The following is a 25,831-nucleotide window of genomic DNA, read 5'->3' as shown; positions in this document are numbered from 1 at the left end:
ACCTGCATTTCTGAGCCATACAACATCTGGGCTAAAACCTTGGCAACAAATACCTGGATAACAGAAGGGACGTGCTGCCCTCCATTGTTGTTAAAGAAGGAGAGGAGTGCCTTTGTACTTCTCTGCACATTTGCATTGGCATTTTTTGATTGTACCCTCCATGTTCCTAATGAGTGGAATATTATTCCTAAATAATATTATTCCTTGAGTAATCACCTGCTCAATTTTGTGATCATTTATTTGCCATTTATGCTTTGTCCTTTTCCTGGAAAACACAACAACCTTAGTTTTATCATAATTAATTTGCATTAATTCATTTTTACAGTAACTATCCAGGGCCCTCAACAAGCGCCTCAGTCCAACACTTGTCAGTGATAAAAGTACTGCGTCATCTGCATAAAGCAGAATTGACAAAGGCCTGTTGGACAAACTGGGGTGGTGAGAGCGTACCTCCGCTAAGCTTTTAACCAAGGAGTTAATGTAGAAATTAAACAGAGTAGGGTCTAAAACACAACCCTGTTTCACTCCGTTAAAAATGGGAACAGGCCCAGACAGATGGCCTGCACTGCTACATCTCACCCGCAGTCGAGTATTTTCATATAGACTGTGGATGAGAGTCAGTAAACGATGATCAATGTTTAGTGTCCTCAAACTTTTCCCACCGTCTGTCTCTTGATACGAGGTCAAAAGCTGATTTAAAATCAATGAAGGCAGCATAAAGAGCCCTCCAGATGGAGCTGTGTACTTTTCAACAAGATGGTGTAAGACTAGCCCATGGTCCACTGTAGAACACTCTCCCCTGAATCCGGCCTGCTCATCATTAATAATATTTTCCTGCTCCAGCCAATTCTGCAGTTTTTCCAATAAATGGCTAGCATACAGCTTACTGATAATATTTATTAATAGGGAGCTTCGGCTATTGGGCGGTAGAAAAATGCAAATAATAATAATAATAATAATGGGTCTATAGTTTGCAGGATCTGATCTTTTTCCTTTTTTATAGATTGGAATAATGATGGCAAGTCCCCAGTCTTCTGGAATACTTGCTGAGTGGTCGATACTTGTAAATAATGCTGCCAGCACGGGAGCCCACCCGTCTATATTGGATTTTAATATTTCAGGTGGAATATTATCATTTCCTGGTGCCTTGCCGCTTTTAAGTTTGGAAATAAGGTTGTTGATTTCCAAGGCAGTTACAGGAAGTCATTCAGGGAAGCCATTCAGGGAATATATTACTCCATTTAATCTGGTGGCCATTTTGCCCTATTGCATATATGCTGCTAAAGTGGGGTTCCCAGGAGCTTTCAGGAATATGATACTCCATACTGACTGAAGAGTTTGGCCACCCCCTAGCAACCATCCTCCAAAAAGTAACTTCATCCTTTTCCCTGGATGCTTTTATTAAATCCCTCCAGGACTCAATTGTCCTGATATCTGTTGGGAGACCAATACTGCCAAAAGCACCCCTTTCAAGAAATTCCTGACATGTGTGGGTGATAACTTTCTCCTACAGAAAGTGGTGGAAGGAACTAGAGGATCGGCAGTCCTTGACTTGATATTGACCAATAGAGATGACTTAGTGGATAAAGTGGCAGTTACGGGAACTCTGGGGGAAAGTGACCACACCATACTTGAATTCTTGATTATGAAGGAGACAAAAGTTGAGTGTAGCCATACACGTACTCTGGATTTTAGGAAAGCTGATTTTAATAAACTCAGAACTATGATAAGTAAGGTCCCATGGCAAATGAGCCTAATGAGAAAAGGAGTGCAGGATGGGTGGGAGTATTTAAAAAAGGAAATTTTAAAGGCACAGTTACAAACAATTCCAACAAGGAGAAAAGATAGAAGACAACAGAGGAAACCAATGTTGCTTCACAAAAAGCTTATTGATGACCTGAAAACAAAAAGGGATACATATAGGAAGTAGAAGGAAGGCCAGGCTACAAAAGAAGAGTACAGACAGTTGGCGCAGAAGTGCCGAAATGGCGTCAGGAAGGCTAAAGCTCAGAATGAGCTGAGATTAGCGAGGGATGCTAAAGGCAATAAAAAGGCTTTCTTCAGATATGTGAGTAGTAGAGGAAAGAAATGGTGGTTCAACTGCTTAATGAGGATGGCAAATTGATAACAGATGACAAAGAAAAGGCTGAAGTGCTCAATTCCTACTTTGCCACAGTCTTCTCCCAAAAGCGGGTCTATGACCCCCCTGGAAAAAGTGAAGCAGAAGTTGAGGGGGCAGGATTGCAGTTTAAAATTGATAAACAAATGGTCAAAGAACACCTAATTTCCTTGAATGAGTTCAAATCTCCAGGGCCTGATGAACTGCATCCTAGAGTAATGAAGGAGCTAGCGGAAGAACTCTCAGAACCTTTGTCTATTATCTTTGCAAAATCATGGAAGACGGGTGAGGTGCCTGACGACTGGAGGAGGCTAACGTTGTCCCTATCTTCAAAAAGGGCAAAAAGGAGGAACCTGGGAACTACAGACCAGTCAGTCTGACATCCATCCCTGGGAAAATTCTGGAGAAGATTATAAAGAAGTCAGTCTGTAAACACCTTGAAATCAATGAAGTGATCACTAGAAGCCAAGAACAAGTCCTGTCAGACAAATTTGATCTCATTTTTTGATAAGGTAACCTCCCTTGTGGACCATGGGAACGCTGTGGACGTCATATATCTTGACTTCAGCAAAGCTTTCGACAAAGTACCCCATGACATTCTGATTAACAAACAAGCTAAAAGTGGGCTAGATGGAACAACTGTTAGGTGGATTCACAGTTGGCTACAGAATTGGACTCAAAGAGTACTTATCAATGGAACTTTCTCAACCTGGGGAATCACAGAATAGCAGAGTTGGAAGGGGCCTATAAGGCCATCGAGTCCAACCCCCCGCTCAATGCAGGAATCCACCCTAAAGCATCTCCGACAGATGCTTGTCCAGCAGCCTCTTGAAGGCCTCTAGTGTGGGAGAGCCCACAACCTCCCTAGGTAGGAGAGGCAACGAGTGGGGTACTGCAGGGCTCAGTCCTTGGCCCAGTGCTCTTCAACATTTTTATTAATGATTTGGACGAGGAGGTGCAGGGAACGCTGATCAAATTTGCAGATGACACAAAATTGGGTGGGATAGCTAATACCCTGGAAGATAGAAACAAACTTCAAAGTGATCTTGATAGGCTGGAGTGCTGGGCTGAAAACAACAGGATGAAATTTAATAGGGATAAATGCCAAGTTCTACATTTAGGAAATAGAAACCAAAGGCACAGTTACAAGATGGGGGATACTTGGCTCAGCAATACTACAAACGAGATCTTGGAATTGTTGTAGATTGCAAACTGAATATGAGCCAACAGTGCGATATGGCTGCAAGAAAGGCAAATGCTATTTTGGGCTGCATTAATAGAAGTATAGCTTCCAAATCACGTGAGGTACTGGTTCCTCTCTATTCGGCCCTGGTTAGGCCTTATCTAGAGTATTGCGTCCAGTTCTGGGCTCCACAATTCAAGAAGGACGCAGACAAGCTGGAGCGTGTTCAGAGGAGGGCAACCAGGATGATCAGGGGTCTGGAAACAAAGCCCTATGAAGAAAGACTGAAAGAACTGGGCATGTTTAGCCTGGAGAAGAGAAGATTGAGGGGAGACATGATAGCACTCTTCAAATACTTAAAAGGTTGTCACACAGAGGAGGGCCAGGATCTCTTCTCGATCCTCCCAGAGTGCAGGACACGGAATAATGGACTCAAGTTAAAGGAAGCCAGATTCCAGCTGGACATCAGGAAAAACTTCCTGACTGTTAGTGCAGTGCGACAATGGAATCAGTTACCTAGGGAGGTTGTGGGCTCTCCCACACTAGAGGCCTTCAAGAGGCAGCTGGACAACCATCTGTCGGGGATGCTTTAGGGTGGATTCCTGCATTGAGCAGGGGGTTGGACTCGATGGCCTTGTAGGCCCCTTCCAACTCTGCTATTCTATGATTCTATGATTCTATGACGCTCTCTGAGCTTGGCTCTTTTTCACCTTGATTAATTTTTTAATATCTCCTCTTCAACTCAAACCGTTCTGAAGGTATTGTTAATAAGTTTCCCCCCTATATGTTCTATATTTTTCAACCAAAGCTTGTTTCATGACAATGCATTCCTTGTCAAACTAATGTTTGGATTTACTGGGAGGGGTGCATTTTCTAACCAAGCTCTTTTGCTTCAAAAAACTTTGTAAAGCTAGGCTCAACTCTTGAAATGTTTCAAAAACAGTTTCTATGGAATTTGCTGACAGCACGATGTTGCATTTGTGAAGACATCTATCTGAATACAGTAGCTCTTTTACATCAGCTCTTTTACAGCTTTGATGACCATCTAATACCAAGAGGCTCTTATTTCAATCTCTCCATTTAACATTGGTTTTTGTTCTGCATGAGTCGTTTGAAAACCACAATTTAAGAATAGAACCAGGGGTAGATGATCACTATCAGTACATTTTTCTATAATACACCTGGATACCACATTTAGCAATTCCTGGGAGACTATAAAGTAATCAATTGTGGATGCCCCTAGGCTGGACAGGAAGGTGAATTCACCATTTCTATCACCATCCACACTCCCATTGACAATTACCAAATTGAGCCTGTTTAACGTTTGCATGAGACATAGCCCAGCATAATTGTAACCCTTATCTTTAGATTGTCTAACTGGAAATTTCAGGGCCACATCTATTACAGGCTGGAGTATGTGGAAATGCGAGTATAAATCTTCCTCATTTTGCCCTGTTCTAGCATTAAAGTCCCCTGCCATTATTACAGAGGCTTCTGGGTATAGGGCTGTTAGATTGCCAATATATTCTTCTAGTCTAAGTCAGGTATCCTTCACCAATTTCTTTTGACGTTGAGGAGGGAGATAAACATTTATAACAAGTAGCCGTGCCTGCTTTAATTTAATAAGCAAAGCATTTGCAAGACCAGCCAAAGGGTCGAGTCTAATATTAATAGCTTGAATGCTTGTGGAGACGAACAAAGTCAAACCACCTTTTGGACGTCCTCCCTAATAGCTTGGATTTGCTTCCAGCGAATAGGCTGCGAAGCCATTTAGGACTAAATCTTCCCTAGCCCATGTCTCTTGTAGCAGGATTATATCATGCTTATTAATAAGGTCCAAGAAGGATAGATCTACCAGTTTCCTCTTCCACCCTGAGATATTCCATGAAAGAAGTCTCAACTGGGCACTTGAGTAATTTAGTCCTTGTCAAGCCCTAGTAGATGGAATTTGGGGGTTTGCCTGATTGTGAAATGGCTCTTTAGTATTGGATGGCTTAATTGGATTCCACAGGTCCAGGTATTCAATAGTCTCTATGGATGGGCACAGTCTGCTAACATTTGAGACCACTGGGCCTCTCATGCCAGTTAAATTACCCACAGGATTTGTTTCCTTCTGCGGTGATCCATTTTCCTCTTCACCTAAATATCTCATGTTCATCCAGCACAAAGGCTTAGACACTCCAGGATTTGCTTCAGTTGAAATAGGGGGTAAATACTTCGCATTTTTACTCTGCTCAATGTTATTTAATATCAAATTAACTTCTGCAGTGACCTGGCGTTTAGAGGTGCATCTCTTTGTTCCAGAATATTCGTAGTTCCTTTTCTCTTTGTCCATCATGTTTTCCAAATGTTCATCCTGTATTAAGCCAGGCTCCTCTGCTGCCCAATATCCATTTTCAGTGTGGGTCTCTCCTTTCACTTTGACAATAAAAGCCCCATCCATAGATTCCTCTCCCAGTGGATTTTTTTCTTCTCTCCCAGCTCCCATTTCATCTATCACTGGCAGCTTACATTCCTTAGTTCTTGTGTTTGGCTCCACTGTTTCTTCCGTCACACATGGCTGTTTTCCTATTAAACAATTTCTCAATAGATCTAATCTTCCCAAGATCTCTGCCTGAACAATATTTGTCAATGTCCAAAATGAACTCAATAGAGCTTTCTCCTCTGGCATAAAAATTCCAGCACTTTCAGTGATGGATTGTGGTGGGTTATAAGTAAGGACTGGTTCTATCAGGTTTGACCTCAATGTCTCCGACTGAGAGTGGAAGGGGGCTGGATTTTGAATCCAATTTAAATCTATACATTTTTCAGTACTATTCGTTATTGCAAGATCATTGTCCTTGAGATCAACAGCTAAAGCACCAAATAAAGAGACCAGTGGGGCCTGGTTCTCGAAAAATCTTATAATTATTAACCTATCTTCTAAAAATATCTCCCTGGCTTTGTAAATAAAGCTAGCTATGTCTCAATCCTTAAATGTAACCACAGCCCGAGCCCTAATTCCATCAAAGTACAGATATTCTATAAAAACAATATCATTAAACCTCATTGATCCTGGGGGAAAAAACATTTAGAATATGCAAGAAGTGTGCTATACGCTCTGTCTGTGCAAGAAAACCTTTTGGTTTGGGATAGTTGGCAAAAACTAATTTTTGTGGGATCATCACCAAATTCCAGCTATTTCCCGGATTAGAATCCAGCTGCGACTCTGTGTGGGTCATAAGTACTGGGCTTGAATTAATATTGCAGACATTGTCCTCCATCCTTCCCATATTGCTAAGTACTTTTGCCCATGGGTCCTGCATTTCTACCTCATTGAGAGCATTTGCTGCATTTCTCTCTGTCAGGGCTTCTTCTTCCTCGGCTGTCTGCTGCAAGTTAATGACATTGACTAATCCTTTCTTCTTTTTCCTTTTTTTCTTACAGGCCTTTTGGGTAGACTTGTTCGGATCCAAATTTGAATTTGGATCTAGCAGTTTGAACAGCCTCTCTAGATCCTTTATTCGATAACAATGTGCTTTTTTCTCCTGCTTCTTTATATTCTTAATATTTTTACTTTTCTTCTGCTTTTTGTGTTCTCCCTTATGGGCTCCTTTGTTAACATCTTTAGTATGAATCTTTGCATTGTTCTTAGTTGCCAACTGAACTTGTGTAGTACTTTTGTCAGTTCCTTTTGGCCCTGGTCCGCTCTCTTGAGTTATATAGTTCTCAACCAGTGTTGTTAATAGTCCATTACCTTCTGAGAGGAATTTTTTGATAAGGGCTAATTCCCTACAAACCATAAGAAACTGACCCTGGATTTGAAAATCACTTTCTTCTGTTTGAGTGGAAATGGGTTTATATTTCAGGATTGGAACATTATCAGAAAGCTCAAGAATCTGTCTCTGCATGAGTTCTTCTATTGGTCCCACTTTATCCCTTGACTCAACTTTATCCACCTGCTGCAGTTCCTTTATAGTGGACATGTACTCTGCAAAGGTCATCTCTGAGGCCAGGTCCATTGAAGATCTTGAAGTCCTGGGCTCTTGTATAGTCCCTTTAAGATACACTGACCAGTCCAATACAGAATGTGTAGAGGGTGATCCATCCTGCAATGACTCACACAGCACATTTTCACTCTCCTTCAGCTGAAAGTACTGTGTGATTTTATTTTGCCTTTTCCAAGGGAGGCTATGTAGGTTGAGTGTAATCCCTAGGCCTTTGTATATCTTTCTGGTAAACACCATATTCTCCGCATTCGACCCTGCTCTTCTCAGTCCACCGCCCACTGCACAGCTTAACTAAGATATATATATATATATATATATATATATATATATATATATATTTATATATATTTGTGCTTAATGGACAAGAAGTTATGATAAGGGTACATATAGAGAAGAGAGAGAACGAAAGCTGACTCACTGTACAGCAGCTACTAAAAATTTTTCTTTTATTTTAGGGTTTTAGGCAGATAGGAGTTGCTCTCATGCAGGAAAGTTAATTATCCTCTGAAAAAAAAGGAAAAGAACCTCTCGTGCAAGCACTGACTCTTGGAGGGATGCCAGCTTTCACTGACGTTTTCTTGGCAGGCCTTATAGCGGGGTGGTTTGCTGTTGCCTTCCCCAGCCATTATTACCTTTCCCCCAGCTAACTGGGTACTAATTTTACCAACCTCGGGAGGATGGAAGTCTGAGTCGTCCCGAGCCGGCTGCCTGAAACCAGCTTCTGCTGGGATCAAACTCAGGCCGTGGGGAGAGTTTTGGCTGCAGAAACTGCTGCTTTACCGCTCTGTGCCACACGAGGCTCTATCCTCTTTGAAAGCAGAGTAGTAAATGGTCATTCCCAAATTCCATGACATATCAACCTGTGTGACACCTCTGGAAACCCACACCCTTTCTGCTGCCTTCTCATGGAGATTGCTACAAGCATATGATAATCAAGGCTGGCTACTAGCAGCTCGACAGGAGAGACTCCCCGCTCCCTACTGCTTTCCTTTGAGAAAACGGAAAGAGAGAAGCCCACCTCTATTCTGACATCCCACAGACTAATTAGGCCCAAACAAGCCCTCCCCCCACCTTCCTCTTGCCACACCCTGAGTAACTAGGCATAGCCAAACCCCCTTCCTCCCTTTGAGGCAGGGATGGGGAAACCTTTTCTCTGTTGAGGGCCACATTGCTTTGGGGGTCATCTGTTGGGGGGGCACATGTTGCTGGTGGAGGGGGCCAGTGCATTCTCCCTTCCACTTCCTTTTCTCTCCTTCCTTCCTTCCTTCCTTCCTTCCTTCCTTCCTTCCTTCCTGGGAAGGTGCAGATTGCCCCTGCCTGAGGTCTGAAGTGGCCCCTTGCAGAGGGCATCTGGAATTCAGCCGAGGGCGGCAGCTCCCACCCCCATCTGCTTTAAGGCAATATCAGCAGAGCAGGCTTTGAAATGGTTGCCATGTGTGGCCTGCTTTACTTAGAATATTCATGATTCTGGGAAGGATTTTGAGCAGGATCTAAAAAGTTGGAAAAGAGATAAATTTAGGTCATAAGAGAGGGACCTCTGCTCCTTGTGTGTGCATGGTTGTAGAAGTGGCAATATAATTTATATGACCTGTTTCTTTCTTCCAAGAAGATGACATATTCAACATCACAATCAAGCTATAATATCTTTGCTGACCGCCTCAAGCCAGGAGCCAGTTATGTTGCAAGAGTGCGGTATCAATTAAGAAACTGGGGACCAAAGTGGAGTGAATGGAGTGTCCCATGTGAATGGCATAATGGTGAGTGTTTGGATAAGGGTGCCATCAGCTCTTCATTTTATTTGCCTCTCTTTATCCCAGTGGTAAAGAGCTGCAAGGTCTGGTCTCTAGATGACATGATGTGTTTTTTCTGGTTTTTTATTTTTTTAAAATTTGTGCATCCACCAATCCCTTTTGTTCAGCATGCCCCCAAAGTGGAGGAGGGATACTGGTTACTTCCGCACAAGGGCCCTTTTGCGTTTCTGGGGCATTGTATGGCTGGAAGTGGAATTAAAATTGAGGTTTCACATAGTACTATGCATGGTGCAACATTATCTAGCAACGCCCTTTTCCATAACTAAGATGTTTCTATAATGTATATTCAGAAATAATTCCTGTTCAGCGGAGATACCTTCCAATGGCCCTCTTCAGAAGACACTTTAAACTATGGCTTTAACCACAGTAAATAAGGCTTTTTGTAGATATTCAGTATGGTTAAAGCCATGGTTTAAGGTGTCCTCTGAACAGGGCCAATGTTAATTAGTAGCTTCTTGCTTGTGTTTTTGCGCCTGTTATTGCTTGTTGTTTGACACAGTTTGGTATTTATTGATATATTACCCCTTAATTAATTGGGCGAAAAGTAGCTTACCAAAGAATACTTTTAAAACTCTGATAATGAAAGCGGACCATTAGGTTATGAAAATGTAATACTCCAAGCATATCATGAGGTTTGTAATAGTAGAATAAGATGGTGATATATTGTGCATGAAAACATAGGAAATAGAGGGGCACTAGACAAGAACATTTGATGACAGAATACAAGATGAGATGTCTACTATACCAGCAGCTTTTGTGGGATAAGAAATCATCCCAGAGCACTGACTGTGTACAGTGACATCAAGGGATTGTTCTGGACAGTCCCTCTCGAAGCAGCTGTGCTACAGTCCCCAGATGCCTTGAAGAACTCAAGCAAAACTGGCATCTGCCCATCTGTTTCTGTCACCTGCTTCTGTGTTCGCTGATTTTCTCAGCAGTTACAATACCTCATTGTAAATCAAATTAAACTGCAGGACCTGTGGCTGTATCTGCACATCTTTCCTACTGTTGCCTTCTCCTCTATAGAAGCTCCTTGTAGCAGGGACCTGTTTTCTCTTACTCTGTACATGGCACTCATTGCTACATGAATACGAAAATCATACCCAAAGCACCCCATGGGAATCCTGGGTTCCTATCCTGTCCTGGATGAGACAAAGATGCATTTAACTGAAATGTTTTTTCCAGTTCAAAAAGAAGCCTGGCTAAGGGAAGCCAGCTTGGAGCTGAGCTAGTGGCAGGGCATATGCAGGGAAGGTGAGGCAGATGAGAGGCAACTTATATGCCTGCTGGTGCTCCCACATTCCTGTTTAGAAACATAAGGCAACACCTTAGAAGGCTATGAGCAGGGCCTGTGGCAGAGGTCAGGGCATCTTCAAGAACTGTGCTGCCAATGGCCCCTGTGCCCCAGCCTGGCATTAGGGGTTGGCAGGGCAGGGCCGTTGCCCATGGGCTCAGGCGGCCCATCCCTGACCATGTGAACCTCTAAGTGGATAGATGTGAAATGGAGCCAAGTGCCAACTCTGCTCCTATTCAAAAGCACCACTGCCCCCCTGGGAAATGTTTCATGGTGGTGAGAGGCTGTTGCTGCAGCACTTTGGAAGAGGAGTTGAGGTGGTGTTTGGCTCCACTTTGTGCCTGTCATGGCTGGGAAGGGGCATACTGAGCCCTTGGGCCCTCGGCAGATGCACCATCCTGCCAACCCCTGACGCTCAGCCTGGCTATAAGGAGCTGCTTCCTTGTGATCTAGATCCAACCAACTGGCAGCAACTGCTCAGGGTCTTGGGCAGAATTCTCTGCAGCTGTGCTATTCAAACTTCTTGATTAAATTAAAGTGCTAGAGTTTGAGCCTGATTGTGTGTCCATGTAGAGCCTGCAGACACCTTTGGTGGGTTGGTGTCAGTCAGTAGCTTGTTTCATGCCTTGCTTTATTTTAGGCCCACGGTGTAAGCTATATGGCTTCCCTTTGCATAACAAGAATGCTTCCTTTCTAGATTTTGAGCCGGAACCTGGAGATGAACTCTGGAAGTCCATTTCCTGGTTGTGGGTGCCAATCGTAGCCCTAATTTTAACCTGCTACCTCTGCTTTGTCAGGTGGGTGTCATGTGTTGCAAAGTTTTGCTCATAATGAAGCTCCCTTTCCCTAGGAGGATGTAAACCTGAGTTCCTGAAATCTGGGTTGCAGAGGCATTTCCCTGCAACCAGGGCACCCACCAGGAAAAGAAAGGTTCCTTTCTTCTTCGTGGTCTCTATGCATCACACATATGGGCTCTGTGCCTGCGCAGGTCTCGTATCGGATACTTCTAAAGCTAAAGGAAACATTTTTGGGCGGGAATCTAGTCCCCTCCTGCTGCGCAAGCGCTAGCTATTCCTGCCCAAACCTCAGTTTTTCTTCGACTGCCAGTGTGGCAACTCGTACGTAGGAACTTCTCTAGAGAATAGTCCTCGGAAAACTCAGAAGTTGTTGTTTTATTTTCTTGTGTTAGTTTATTTTGTTCCATCGTAAAAAAAAAAAAAAAGAGGAAAGAAGAAGGAGAATAGCGTCTTACCATAGAGGCGCATGGCCCTCAAGGCACCGTTTAGAAAGTGTGTGAAGTGCAGGGCGAAACTTCCACCAACCGATGGGCATTCCCTATGCCTAATCTGCCTCGGTGAAGGCCATAAAACGGAGACTTGCCATCATTGTATGGCATTCACCAAACAGACGCGCAGACACAGGGCGGATCATCTTAGATCGGCCCTCTGGGAAAAGGCTCTCCAAGCGGCGGACGCGCCCAAAAGATTGGCCTCGCCTAGTGCCGCAATGGCGACACATGCTGCAAAGTGAAAGACTATCACCCATGCAGGCACATCCAGCCAGGATGAAGCCCTTTTTCCCATTCAAGAAGTCTGCATTGGAGACTCGCCCCCTAAGGAGATAGGGGAGCTCGAGCCCATGACGGTCCCGGTTACACTGGGCCGATCTATAACTTTGTCCAAGAATCTCAAAAAAGCACCAACTTCCGATATGCAGGCAACCGCAACCGCCGTTTTGCCGCCAAAGTCCCCCGTACCGAAGAAATCCCCATCGGTACCGAGGGCACCCTCAAGACTCCTTGAGTCGATATCCGAGGGGGAAATAAGAGACTCTACCCCATCTAGAGCGGGATCGCAACAAGTAGCACTACAGCACTTTACGAGACCGTGCTCACAACACTCTCAGAGACCAGAACAGGGGGAAACATCCCCAAATCCGTCCAGAGCCTCGGGACCGAGGGAGCACCATGCCGTAGATGGAGGTGCAGAACAAATGGACCCTAATGCCTATTTCCACTCTCCGCGTACGGAGTGGGACAGAGCACATAGCTGGGCTAACCCCCCACGACGTCACTACGGCTGGGGCGATTGGGATTATGCTACTCATTATGATTACCAGGGAGAATGTCCGTATCGATATCCTCCACCACCAGACTATTTTTGTCCACCACCTCCTCCACCGGTGTCGAGAAGTCTTCCTCCTCCACCGGCATTGAGAGTTTTTGCAGCCTCGGGACCGAGGACACTATCCATACCACCGTCACCAGCAAGAACGGACGTCAACGAACAGCAACTCTCGGTGCAGGGCGAACTCTCCATACAGAGGGAACCAACCCAAACGCAGCTCAACCGTGCGTCTCGATCACCGTTACCAGATGAAGATTATCAATCTGACTCACCCTCGGTATCGTCCATAGCCCTGTCAACTCCATCCCCAGATGCAGCGGTAGGAAACCAAGAACCACCTTCTCCGTCGGATCATATGGGAAGATTTTCTGAGCATATACTGCGAATGGCACAATCCCTAGGACTTGAGACCCAACAGCCTGTGGAAAAAGCAAAAGATCCAGTTTATGATGTATTCACCTCAGACGCTAACGCACCAGTGGCAATTCCCTTCCTCCCCACGATCTTAGAGACCGCCCAGCAATCGTGGAAAACACCATCATCAACAGCACCGTCATCTAAACGACTAGAATCGATGTATAGAATCCAAGAGAAAGACGCACAATTCCTATTACAGCACCCCAAACCGAATTCCATTATAGTGGAGTTGGTACAGGGAAAATCTCAAAGAATCCACTCAGCGCCAGTGGATAAAGAAGGGAGAAGGTTAGACCTCCTTGCTAGGAGGATATATTCCTCGACATCTCTGGGCTTGCGCGTCACAAGCTATCAAGCGACGATGGCGCGGTATCAACTGTTTTTGTGGGAGAAAATAGGCTCCCTGTGTGACTACCTCCCTGATGACAGAAGAGAGTTAGCGAGGGTGTTTCAGGCAGAGGCGACTGCAATTGCGAGGCAAGAACTTACCTCGGCAAGGCACCAGGCTGACTGCCATTCTAAGGCGATGATGGGCGCAATAGCCATAAGAAGACACTCGTGGCTGAGATCGGCAGGCCTCAGCCAAGAAACAAGAACAAGAATACAGGACCTTCCCTTCGATGGGGAAGGTTTATTTAATTCTAAAACGGACGAAGCTATGGACACCATACATAAGGCTAGAACCACAGCAAAAAAGATGGGTTTCGCCACCCAACAACAACAAATTCAACCCTACAGGCCGAGACGCTGGAATAGAAGCTACTACCTGCAACAACCAAGATTCCAGACCGATCGCCAACCTAGACAGCAACAACAGCTGCAGAAGAAGAGGCAATATCCCTTTCTGCCGAGATACCAACAGACACGCCGACAGGCGGAATACGGAAAAAAGCAGCACCTTTGACTACCCAGCCAATTCATACACACATCCCACTCTTCTACAACAGGCTACAACCCTTTCTTCACGAGTGGGAAAAGATAACCACAGACGCATGGGTCCTCAATATCGTGCGGAATGGGTACAGGGTAGAGTTCAAAACCCTCCCTCCTTTTTCGGGAATCAAAGTAACGGCCCTATCGGTACCACTTCTGGAGGAAGTAGAATCCCTTCTGCTCAAGGGAGCCATCCAGAGGGTTCCACTCTCAAACCTAAAAAAAGGATTCTACTCCTGATACTTTGCCGTCCCCAAGAAGGATGGGGGGCTTCGCCCCATTTTAGACTTGAGGGGGATCAACCGATACATCATCACCACAAGATTCAGGATGACCACTATAGCGTCCATCCTCCATCTACTGGACCGAAACGACTGGTTCGTCGTAATCAATCTAAAGGACGCGTATTTCCACGTGTCAATAGCCCAGTCCAGCCAAAAGTTCCTATGGTTCATGATCGGGGACCAACCATTCCAATTTACAGTCCTCCCATTTGGTCTTACTACAGCCCCGAGGGTATTCACCAAATGTATGTCAGTGGTGTGTGCCCGCCTAAGAAAGCAAGGGATTCGTATTTTCCCTTACATAGACGGCTGGCTCTTGGTATCCCACTCATACAGTGACCTTTAAGAAGACGTGGTGATTACCTTGCAGCTACTGCACGACTTAGGTCTGTGCGTAAACTCACAAAAATCCAAACTTCAACCGAGCCAGAGAATGGAATTCATCGGAGTAACCCTAGACTTCATGCAAGCAAGAGCCTTTCTCCCTGCAAACAGAGCGCAGGCACTGGTCAACCTAGCAAAGCACACCAGGACTCTCGGTACCGTACGGGCGCACTCCATTCAAAAGCTCCTCGGCCTCATGGCGGCTACCACGGCAGTGATCCAGCTCGCCCGTCTACACATGCGAGTTCTGCAAAATTGGTTCCTGAGGTCCTTCGATCTCAGGAAGGACGCCAAAAGAACATTTCTAAGACTACCACGTTGGGTAAGCCTCTCCCTGAAATGGTGGTCCGAAATAAAAAATCTCGAGGCCGGTGTTCCTTTCGTCCACTCCACGCCATTGAAGTCGGTAACGACAGACACATCTCTAACAGGCTGGAGGGCACACTGTGGCCAACTCACCGTACAGGGTACGTGGACAAGACAGCAGTGCATGCAGCACATCAACGTGTTGGAACTAACAGCAGTCCAGAAGGCTCTGAAGGCCTTTGCCGGAACGATTCAGGGACACCATGTCCAACTAGCCACGGACAACACCACTGCTGTATATTATCTAAACAAGCAAGGAGGGACAAGGTCCACATCACTACTTCGGCTAGCTATGCAAATATGGTATTGGTGCGTTCACCACAGAATATGGCTAACGGCGATTCACGTCGCAGGCAAACAGAACACGCTTGCAGACGCCCTAAGCAGATCATCCAGAACTTCCCATGAGTGGCAACTGAACCCCGGAGCGAGGAGAACCATCTTTCGTCAGTGGGGCTACCCGTCTATCGATCTGTTCGCGACGGAACACAATACCGTATGCGAGAGGTTTTGCAGCAGGGCAGGGACAGGACGTGCATCTCTAGGCGATGCTTTTGCGAGGACCTGGAACGGGGAACTACATTACATTTTCCCACCATTCCGCTTCTAACCAAGGTGGTATCGAAGGCGAAAATAGACAGAACCAACTGCATTATTATCGCCCCGTGGTGGCCACAGCAACCGTGGTTCGCTCACCTCCTTTGGTTATCGAGAAGGCAATACAAACGTCTCCGCTCCGTACCGACGCTTCTGTCCAGGCAGAATGGCAAACTGAACCACCCCTACATTGACAAGCTACACCTCACGGCATGGAGGGTAGTACAGTAGCGTCGCCATCATATCAAAACAATCTAAGCACGGGAGTAAAGAACATCATTCTAGAGGCGAGGAGACAGTCCACAAGACGACATACAAGTATAAGTGGAATAAATTCCTAAAGTACGCCAAAATGCGTACATTTCAACCAAGTGAGGCAAAACTTGGAATGATACTAGACTACCTCCTCAGCTTACACGAGCAGGGCTTAGGTCATTCATCTATTAAAGTTTACCTCATAGCGATATCGGCTCACCTACACCATGAGAACGGGAGACCCATATTTTCCCATCCATTAGCACAAAAGTTTTTAAAGGGCCTCAAGAACATATCACCAGCAATGGTCCCCCCCTGGAGCCTTTCAGTAGTTCTCCATGCATTAAAAAAAAAGCCATTTGAACCGCTAGCCACAGTGCAGCTTATGTTTCTGTCCTTAAAGGTAGCCTTTTTGGTGGTGATAACTTCGGCAAGGCGATCGAGTGAGCTACAGGCATTACGAGTGGACCCACCTTACACTATATTCCACAGAGACAAGGTGGTCTTGCGCCTGGACATAACCTTTCGACCTAAGGTTCTCTCAGACTTCCACAAAACACAGGAGATCGTTCTTCCTGCCTTCTTCCCAGTACCGAGCACAGTACTCGAGTCAACCTTACACACCTTGGATGTTAGGAGAGCCCTCTCCTTTTACAAAGACAGGACACAACATTTTAGAAAGACTCAGACTTTATTTGTTTGTTACGGAAAACCCAACAAAGGGAAAGCAGTCTCAACAGAGAGGTTGTCTCGCTGGATAGCACAAACAGTAGAGCTAGCATATTCCATAGCAGGACTGCCGCTCGCAAAACCTGTCAAAGCCCACTCTACAAGAGCAACGGCTACATAGGTAGCATTTGGCAGAGGGGTCGCCATGCAAGACATTTGCAAAGCAGCGACTTGGGCTACCCCCTCCACGTTTGTGCAACATTATAGACTCGATGCTCAAGCAAGGACCGACTGCTCCTTTGGGAGGACAGTTCTTTCAGAAGTACTACGATAAGGAACACTTCCCCTCCTCCAGGTACGTGAGCTTGTTACTCGCCCATATGTGTGATGCATAGAGACCACGAAGAAGAAAGTCAGGTTGCTTACCTGTAATTGAAGTTCTTCGAGTGGTCATCTATGCATTCACACAACCCACCCTCCTGTCCCCGCGACAGTGTTTATGTGTGTACTGTTTACAAATTTTATTCATGGAGGCCACATGTCGGTCTCTGGTTTTATAATTTAACTGAGGTTTGGGCGGGAATAGCTAGCGCTTGCGCAGTAGGAGGGGACTAGATTCCCACCCAAAAACGTTTCCTTTAGCTTTAGAAGTATCCGATACGAGACCTGCGCTGGCGCAGAGCCCATATGTGTGAATGCATAGATGACCACTCGAAGAACTTCAGTTACAGGTAAGCAACCTGACTTTCCGTCCCCTCTTCAAGCTGTAGTACCAAACTAAATTGAAAGAGGGGGACCCTTTACTGTCTGGCTACTAGTAATGTGGGTGGGACAGAGGCTCCCAAAGATCTGCAGGCAGACATGAGGCTGGGGGCTTCCTATAGCAATAGTGGTCTTGAAAGCAGATCCAGGGTCTCCTCTGGTGTGTCAGTGCCTAGACCGTTCCTGCCATTTCTTCTGTGAAGGCTTCGATGTCTGTATGCAGACAATGGCCACAAGATGGCTCTGTGTCTCTCTTGCTCCACCTTTGCTGCAGTGAGCTCTTGTGCTGGGATCCGCAGCAGAGTCAAGGATTGGACACCTGCCGAGGGCCCACACCCAGCAGGGATCCTCTGACAAGAGCCCCCTGGAGTTGCTCTTCTCGCCTTCCGTTTTGCAACCCTTTTGTTTGCCTTCCTCTCGCTCTGGCCCAGACTGGTGGTGGTGAGGAGGAGGAAGAGGACCACCAGCAGCAGAAGATGTCATGGGCAACATGCTCTCTTGCTCTCTGCCTAACAAGCAAGCAAGAGGTTGCCAGGAGCAGGAGCAGCTGGTGGCACTGATAGCAAGAAGATAGACTCCCTGGGGAAGGGGGTCCATGGAGGGTGCCCTGCCCAACAGCTCTCCAAAGCCTGGAGTCCGCACGGGCAAGGCCAGAGTACACATGAATCCAGCCTGGCAGTTGTGGCGCTGCTTTCCTGCTGTCCTTGGGATTTGAAGAGTGACCTTCCTTGCTTTACAGAGTGAAGAGGGAATGGTGGGACCAGATCCCAAGCCCAGCCAAGAGCAAGATGGTCGAGATGACAGCCACAACAAGAGTGGTAAGAAACCTCAGGGGTGGTTCCCTCTTGGGTGGCCCATGTCCATGCCCTGGCATTTTGCATGCAGCTGCATCCTAACACCACTTTATGCTTCTTTCAGTTTTCAGTTGTACAGAAGGATGATGGCAAGACAGTTTTCCATGACAGACGCAAGCTGTACGTATGTCAAAGATCAGTTTGCTCATTCACACTGCAAAAATGTCTAGGGTTATTTTTGTTGAGGCAGTGTCCGTGCTGATTTGCACTGCAATAGAAGCAGCCACCCCCAAGGATGGTTCCCTGACCAAAGGAACTTACAGTGTTAAATTAGGTAGCATGGGAAGACAAGGGGGGATGGGACAGCATACAAACGATGGATATAATTGGAAGCCGCTCTCACCGCTTCGAGCTTTGTTTTGTATCTCTCTTTCACTAATGTGCAAAATAATAACAAACCTTTTTTTCTCTTTAAAATGGAAACTACAGGGAATCTCGGAGCAAACTTTATGTTCCTCCCTCTGGCCAAAGTACAAGGGAAAAGGATCCTGGCAACAACTTTGGAGGGAAGCCAGAGGTGTTCCTAACGCCTGAGGTTGCTTTGGTTGAAAGCCCTCTGGTGATATGCAGCAGTAGATCACACGTCACTCCTCGGACCTCAGACGGGGAAGAGGCCAATCCAATCCCTCATGAAGATGCTGTGGCAAGCCTCTTTGGGGACCTTCTGAGTGGGGACTGGAGCCCAGGAGACCCTGGAATCCAAGGGCCTCCTGCCAAGGAAGAGGCGCCAGAGCACATTCTAGCTGCTCTTTGCTTTCCTCCAGAAGCATCTTTGGACAAGCACAACTGTCGAGTAGCCAGCGGGGATCTGGAGGCATGTTCTGGACCTGGCTACCAGAGCTCCAGCACAGAGCGTGCTGCTTCTCCCCAGCCAGTGTGTCGTATGCCTGAGCAGCAACCAGGCCCCAGCCTTTCCTCTTCTGGAGCTCAGCCCAGGCTATTGCCTCAGAAGTCCATCAATACCCCAACGGGCACCGGGATTCTTGGCAGCATCCCTCCTTTGGCAGAGGGCCAGGATGGCAGTGACAGCATCGCCACATCCCACCCTTCTGGCTACAAGTGTTTCAGCAGCTTAGTATCACAGCCCGTTACTAGTTTCAGTCCAGTTTGGAAGCCCTGGCCTTTTGCTCCTCAGGTAGATGAAAGGCCCTGCCTTGACCCCAGGTTCAGTGGCCTACAGCCTGATTTCCCAGGAGCCCAAGGCTCAACAGCAGCTCTGGTTTTATCATCAGAGCGAGAAGCAAGCCCAGAAGAGACCTCTCAAGATGTCCCTGGAAAACCAGGTCACATTCCTTGCCCAGCTGTGTCTCTCTTATCTGGGTACCGATCCTTCAACTCTGCTCTTCAAAACAGCACAGCATCCCAAGATCCCTGCAGTCTAGACCTGGAGTCCGCGTATAAGCCTTTACTCAGCGTGTTAAGGAACAGCCCCACAGAAACCCCTGAAGGCAAAACTCCCACTTGGCTCTAGCCTGGGGACGTTGCCAGTAGTGAGCCTGGCCTGGACAAGGCCTTGCGCTCAGTCTCAGCAAGGGAGGGGATTCTACTGGTGAACACTTAGGGAAGAAAGGAAGGGGAGATGTGGCAGGGGACCATGGGCTTTTGTGAGCCTGGGGCATTTGAAGAAGCCAGCTAGGTGAAGGGATGGGGAAAACCTCTGTTCCACCCTCCCTTCCATGGCCTGCATGAGGCTACAGCCCTGCTGCCATGCTTGTACTAGGGGATACTTGCTGCTGTTTCATGTCCAGTTAGCACAGCAGAGCACTAGATAACATACCAAAGAACATAGATGCAATCTCTTCCCAGAAAGGTGATGGTACAAGGCTGAAGAGAATGAACTTGCCTCAGGGAGTGACCAGTTTTCAATCTCTCTCTCTCTCTCTCTCTCTCTCTCTCTCTCTCTCACACACACACACACACACACACACACACCTTGAAGGGATGCATTAAGAGGAGGCCTGATGATACTGCCTTTATACAAATCTATGGTGCAATCATAGTTGGAATACTCTGAATATTCTGTACAGTTCTGGTCACAACACCTAAAAAAGGATATTGTAGAGCAGCTCCTCCCAAAGTGCTGAGGCAGGGGGCCCTGTCAGCCATCTCCACTCAGTATCACCTGCTGGTTGCCACACTCCTCCAACCTGGTGCTTTGAGCACCATCTCCCAGAATTCCTAACCATTGGCCATGCTGGCTAGAGCTGATGGAAACTGAAGTCCAACACATCTGGAAGGAACCAGGTTGGGGAAGGCGGGCCCACACAACTCGCTCCCCTACTCCAAGAGTCCTGCAAGCAGCTGGTGATCCAAGGAGCTGCAGCAGCCATTCACAACAGGCAAATAGGCCTGCAGGCACACACATGGCAGCTGCGTCTGCTGCTGCTCTCCTCCCTCACCTGCCCCCTGACTAGGCCAGGGTGTGCCAAGAGCAGCTCCACAGCCAGGAGGGGACAGGGAGAGCTGCTGCCACTGTTACCTGCAAGGCAGCTGGATCAGGGCACCTTGTCAGCTCCCACCCTGCTCATGTGTCATGTGTTGCTGATTGGTTGAAAAATATTGCCCTTCATTTAAGCATTAGAGATTTTTATCCAAGTAATCTGGCTCTGGCATTTATTCCACTCATAAACAGTAGCATCTGCACTGTGCTTCCAAAAAGGAAGGCAAGAGAAGAGGGAACAGCCTGTAGCTCAGTGGCAGAGCACATGTAGAAGGTCTCGCTGTTGGTCTCTGGCTTTCCCTGGTACAAAGGAACAGAGAGGCTCTACAAAGCTGTTGCCAGGAAGGGCCGGCTGGGCAGACCTCTTGTGCATAGCAGCTCCCCGTCAATCTAGGAGTTGTGGGTGGAAGAGAAGAAGCAGCTGCCTGATCAGGTTAGTCTATAGATGGGGTGGGGGTGGGGAGGCCAACTGTGGACCAGATGGGGCCTCTCTTCCTTGAACACACACAAACACACAATCTAAGTTTTCACAAGTTTTCCCCCCCCCCCTGCCATGCAGGTGCTGCAGTTGGAAAGCAAAGGGTTAATATGCCACACTGGCTATTTTGAAGATGTATGAAGCCAAATTACTGTGCAGGTAGGGGACATTTTTGAGGGGGGTTGACCAATGCTAACCTTCAGCTACCATGGGGCTAGCCATGGGGAATGTGGCTCAGGCTAAGAAATGTCCCCTCTTCTGCTTTAGATTGTGGGCTACTTGGAAAACAAGGCAGGCTGCTCCTCACAAGATATCTGTGTGGCTGAACCAGATAAGTTCAGTGGTTTAAGGTTTGCGAAGATTCAGCTACACAATGTATCTACCGTAATTAGAATATACAGGCAAGGCAGCCCTCCCTCCCAATCTACTCCCCAATGTCTCGGAGACTGATGAAGTGTTATTCGCAGAAATAGTGTAATCTATTTTGGCTGCCTAACAGGTGGGCCTTCTTTTCTGGATGGTTTGAGGAGTGGGGCTTCTCTGGGAGTGCACAGCTGGGGAGGGTGGGCATGGTGCCACTCCTGAAGGGCAGGACCTGGCCATTTCAGAGGAGGTGGGCAGCTCTTACTGAGCTTGACTATCTGAGGTAGGTTCTGTTTCTCAACTGGGTACAGAGACTGAATCCTTGTGTACTGTTCATGTTCACTTTTGCCCTCTCCACTTGGCAGTTTGCTATGTGCTCTGGCAAGTTTTACTCACCCATTGCTGGGAAACTCCCAGGGCTGGATGATTCAGAGTCCCTGCCTCACTCATGAGTAGAGGCAACAGAGCTAAATGGCAGAGGCTTCCAGAACACTGAGAACACATGGCTTGACTTCCTCTTTGTTGATTTCTCATGTTCTTAACCTTGGATGAACCCCAAAATACTGAGGGGTCGTCATTCCCCTACATTTAACTTTCTGTACATTAAGCCAAAAAACCCCGCATCCTACAAGGGCTTTCTGCTTTTGGTTTGGTTTTTTTTTTTTGCAGGATTACAATGGGCTTCTTTACATGGTGGACATGTGGCATGAATGGAGGGAGCACTTGACTCCCTCCTTGGCAAGTTTGCAAAGGACGGGAGGAGAGTCTTGTTTGTGTTGCTCAACTTGTGCCAGTTTTTTTCCTCGCAGTGCCCTGGAAATCTACAACACTCCATTCTGTGCCCCAAATGTAGGTGAGCAAGTTAGAAGTTCTGTCCAAGCCATTGCATTCCCTCAGATATTGAAGGAAGCAAAAGCAGCTGACCAGGCAGGTGGGCAACAGCATTTGCTACGAGAAAGCAAAGCTGCTTGCTTGCTCGCTCTCATGGATACACTGACTCCAGGGCTTGTTCCAGGGTGGGCAAGTTGTCAGAGCTGCTATAAAGCCCCTACACCTGCAATCAAGAAATATGCTCAAGCATTTACATAGCTGTCCTTTCTCAGCAAGTTCATAGCGCATTATAGTGTAACACCAGCAGTACGCACTGCCAAGATGGTGCCATTAACTTCCAATGCTTTTGAAAGGTGGGGAGAAGTGTGGAAGAGGTCCTGGAGGTTGATGACAATGTATAATGGACCCACAAACTTCTGTGGGTGGCCAATCACGAGCATGACCCCCTTGAGTGTGGTCTTCAGTCTGAAAGAAGCACAAGTGGCCATGTATGGAGGGTATGCCTTCTTCATGCTTGGCTCAGCCAGGGCACTTGAAAGATCTCCCTCTCTTAATTGGGTTGGGTAACTGGGCTGTGCATGACTGCGAACACTGCATACATCAGCAGTTGTGGAAAACCCCAAGCTGCTTCTGAGAAGATAGCTTTACCACAGGAAGCTTGCTTTGTGCAAAGCTGGAAGGTGATGAATGACGCATCCTTGCAGCCCTTTAAACACTGGCATTCAGTGTCAGAAAAGTATTTCGTGCTGACTTGCTCCCTTTTCATCAGCATCCTTACCACTGAGGATCCTCTGGGTAGGTCAGCTGGGGTGCCTCTCCCTCCCCCCCCCCGCCTCAGCTGCACAACAGAGGGGGATGAGAAGGGCAACCCATGCAGGAAGTTCTCTGACATAGGGATGCTTTGCAGTAGCATTTCAGTTCTGTTGACTTTCATGCCCTCCCAATTTGAGGATGGATAATAACACAAACTCATAGTTCCAAAACAAAAAGAAACAACTCAACTGGGAGACCATTCTTGGATTTCTAAGGAAAGCACAGCAATTCCAGAGAGGAGCTGACACAAATCCAGTATTGGTTAGGATAACAACACTTTTGATGGAAGCTCTGATGCCATAATTAAGGCATAGAAAGAGAACTATTTTGGCTATAGGCTGGAGATCTGTGGCGAATTTTGTGTGGCCATGGGAGTGACTTTGGTTATGGGTAAAATAACTACGAATGGCACAAAGAATATTACCACTTTCAGTTTCCTGCACTTTTAAATACGAAACCTGGCTACTGGTGCTGTAGCCACCATTTTACCTTCAGCTTGCAGAATAAATCCCTAGCAGAGTTTGTATCGGATACAAGACAGCATATAGTAGCAAAATTGAGGGTAGCCAATCATGATGTGAGCGAGTCCCCCAGGGCCAGCCTGTATGCAGTGTTTTTTCTAAGGCCATAGGCCCAGGAGCCACCGAACAAGGAGGGGAGAGGTGCTAGCTGAGGACTCGTTGCCCCTCCTGTCCTCGCCACATCCTTCTGCCTGTACAGAACCTGACGTCAGGTCTGCATGCTGCCTGCACCAGGGCTGAGAGCAGAGTCTAGTTATGACTTGTCGGGTCCATACTCTTCAGGAAGCGCAGTCACAGAGGTTGAGCAAGAGCCTGCTGGATGCAATGGTCAACTGAGGAGGACGAAGGTACTGATAATGCCGGCACGTGTGGGCGGGCGGTGCCCCTCCTGTGCCCACGGCCTCTGCTTGGCCACAGGAAGGGCTGGGGAGGGGTACCAAGCAGGCAGCTGCAGGCCTGACCCTACTCCGCCTTGGCTCTTCTCGTCTGGTAAGGAGCTGAAGGGAAGAGCTCTGGGCACGATGTACCTGGACATCCTCTGGCCACCCTTGCTGCCAGTGGGGTAGTGGGGACCATCTCTGCCTGTCCAAAGACGAGGATCAGGGTGCCATGAGGTCCTGGTCTGGATTGGGCAGGCTCTGCAGAGCACCAGGCAAGCCACATTAGAAGTGGCTCCCATGTTGAGCTAGTGGCTTTACTTTCTTTGGAGGTGTATTTTTAGAATATTTAGAATATTCCTGCTTTAGTTAATGAGCCAAACAAAACGTGATGTGGGAGTTCTGTGAATAGCATCTTCTGCAGATTTTAAAGAACCTAATAGCAGATGGGAGAGATTCAGGTTACTGAGGGAGATGGGGTTTAGCTCTTCCTTCCATTATGTTCCTGATTCTCTCTTACCTTTTTTTCATGTTTTCTACGTCTAGTAATAAACAAAATGTTTTCTACGTCTAGTAATAAACTCACCCAGCCACTGCTACTGAATTTAGTACTCAGTATTCAGAAATGACTCGGGCAACGTTTCTAAGAAAGGCAGAGTACTGTTGTAAATCCCACTGAGATAATTGGGGGCTTACTTCTGAGTAAATATGTTTAAGATTGCAGCTTTTTTTAAAAAAGTATTGCTTTGGGGATAGAGATATGAAGGCCTGGAAAAAACAACACAAAAATTTGGGGTGAAACACTGCATTTCTCTCCCCCCCCCCTTGTATTTTTCCAAAGCCTCTTTTGGTTTCTTTCAGATTATGGAATTAATTTTATGGATTATGGAATGTTTTATTATGGCATGATAAATAAAATGTTTAAGACATAAATAATTTTCTTTGTTACTAATGTATTTTTAATATACCAAATGTGATAAATTTATGCCAAACCAACTTGTACATAATTACATTTTATGTTCCTAAAGTAACAAAGTGGCTTTCAATCTATAAAAAGTGCTAATAATGCTTTCCCCAAAAAAATTTCCAAAAAACCCCCTATTTTTTCCTGGTAATTCCCCACCCCCACCCCCACCCCATGGCTTCAAAATTTCTGGAAATTTTACATCTCTATTGGGGGATAATAGTAAAACCTGGTGGGTGGTAACTTGGCAACTTGGTATTCAAAAATGACTATGAAAGGCAAAGTTGTCAAGGTACCATCCACTAGATTTTACCAAGCAATACATTTTTAAAGCTGTGATCCTAAACATACTTACTAGGAAGTAAGCCCGCATTTATCTCAATGGGAATTACTTTTGAATAAATATGTTTAGGATTCCCTGCAACATATGAAATAGGAGAGGTATCTGAAATCCTACAGTTTCAGGGTGAGTCTATAAAACCACCAGTTTTTCTAGACAAATGATTTATATTTTAATAACAAAATAATTTAAATTTTTTGGATACTTTCTTTTTATTTCCACATGGTGTCAATCTAAATCTTCAGATAATTTAGCCCTGTAGCCTGGTTGTACTTGGCCAAATCTGGCACACCAAAATCCCTTTCCAGCACTCGAGAGAAACATCATCTTCCTTGGATTTGTGGGTTTTTAAATTATTATATTTGGATGCAAAGTTCCAAAAACTGTTTCTGCACTGTATGCAAATATATGTACATTTAGAAATCTTGTGAAGGTCTTCATTTTTATCCTGAGTAGCCTTTTAAAGAAATAAAACCACAACAAACTACTACCAAAAAAGACAAGATATGTAAAATAGACAGCTATACCACCCAGTTTTTTTGACCTAGCACCAAAAAGGACACCACCTCCATGGGGAGGACATTTCATAATGGGAGTGCTTTCTCCCATTTGCCACACAGTGTACTGGGGTACTTGAAGAAGAGCCTCCCCTGAAGATATT

At 46.3% G+C, this 25,831-nt stretch overlaps 3 protein-coding genes across 3 annotated transcripts in view; all 3 read left to right on the top strand.

Annotated features, from left to right (window-relative positions):
• The window catches only part of IL4R (interleukin 4 receptor), a 68,446-nt gene extending 47,804 nt beyond the window's left edge, over window positions 1-20,642 (top strand). Inside the window, exons 6-10 of the mRNA XM_063143411.1 lie at window positions 8,898-9,048; window positions 11,094-11,193; window positions 17,929-18,007; window positions 18,108-18,163; window positions 18,473-20,642. Of these exons, the coding sequence (XP_062999481.1) occupies window positions 8,898-9,048; window positions 11,094-11,193; window positions 17,929-18,007; window positions 18,108-18,163; window positions 18,473-19,514 (1,428 nt within the window). The 3' untranslated portion in view covers window positions 19,515-20,642. The remainder of the gene's footprint in view (window positions 1-8,897; window positions 9,049-11,093; window positions 11,194-17,928; window positions 18,008-18,107; window positions 18,164-18,472) is intronic.
• KDM8 (lysine demethylase 8) overlaps window positions 1-25,831 on the top strand; it is a 402,374-nt gene that overhangs the window by 99,542 nt on the left and 277,001 nt on the right. The gene's annotated exons all lie outside the window — the stretch shown is intronic.
• The window catches only part of IL21R (interleukin 21 receptor), a 53,977-nt gene continuing 48,866 nt past the window's right edge, over window positions 20,721-25,831 (top strand). Inside the window, exon 1 of the mRNA XM_063143121.1 lies at window positions 20,721-23,836. The gene's annotated coding sequence lies outside the window, so the exon portion shown is untranslated. The remainder of the gene's footprint in view (window positions 23,837-25,831) is intronic.

The sequence above is a fragment of the Elgaria multicarinata genome, chromosome 17 (assembly GCF_023053635.1).
Source record: "Elgaria multicarinata webbii isolate HBS135686 ecotype San Diego chromosome 17, rElgMul1.1.pri, whole genome shotgun sequence".
Taxonomy (NCBI): domain Eukaryota; kingdom Metazoa; phylum Chordata; class Lepidosauria; order Squamata; family Anguidae; genus Elgaria; species Elgaria multicarinata.
Note: the sequence above shows the minus strand (reverse complement) of the source record. Positions and strands in the feature narration are given on the sequence as shown.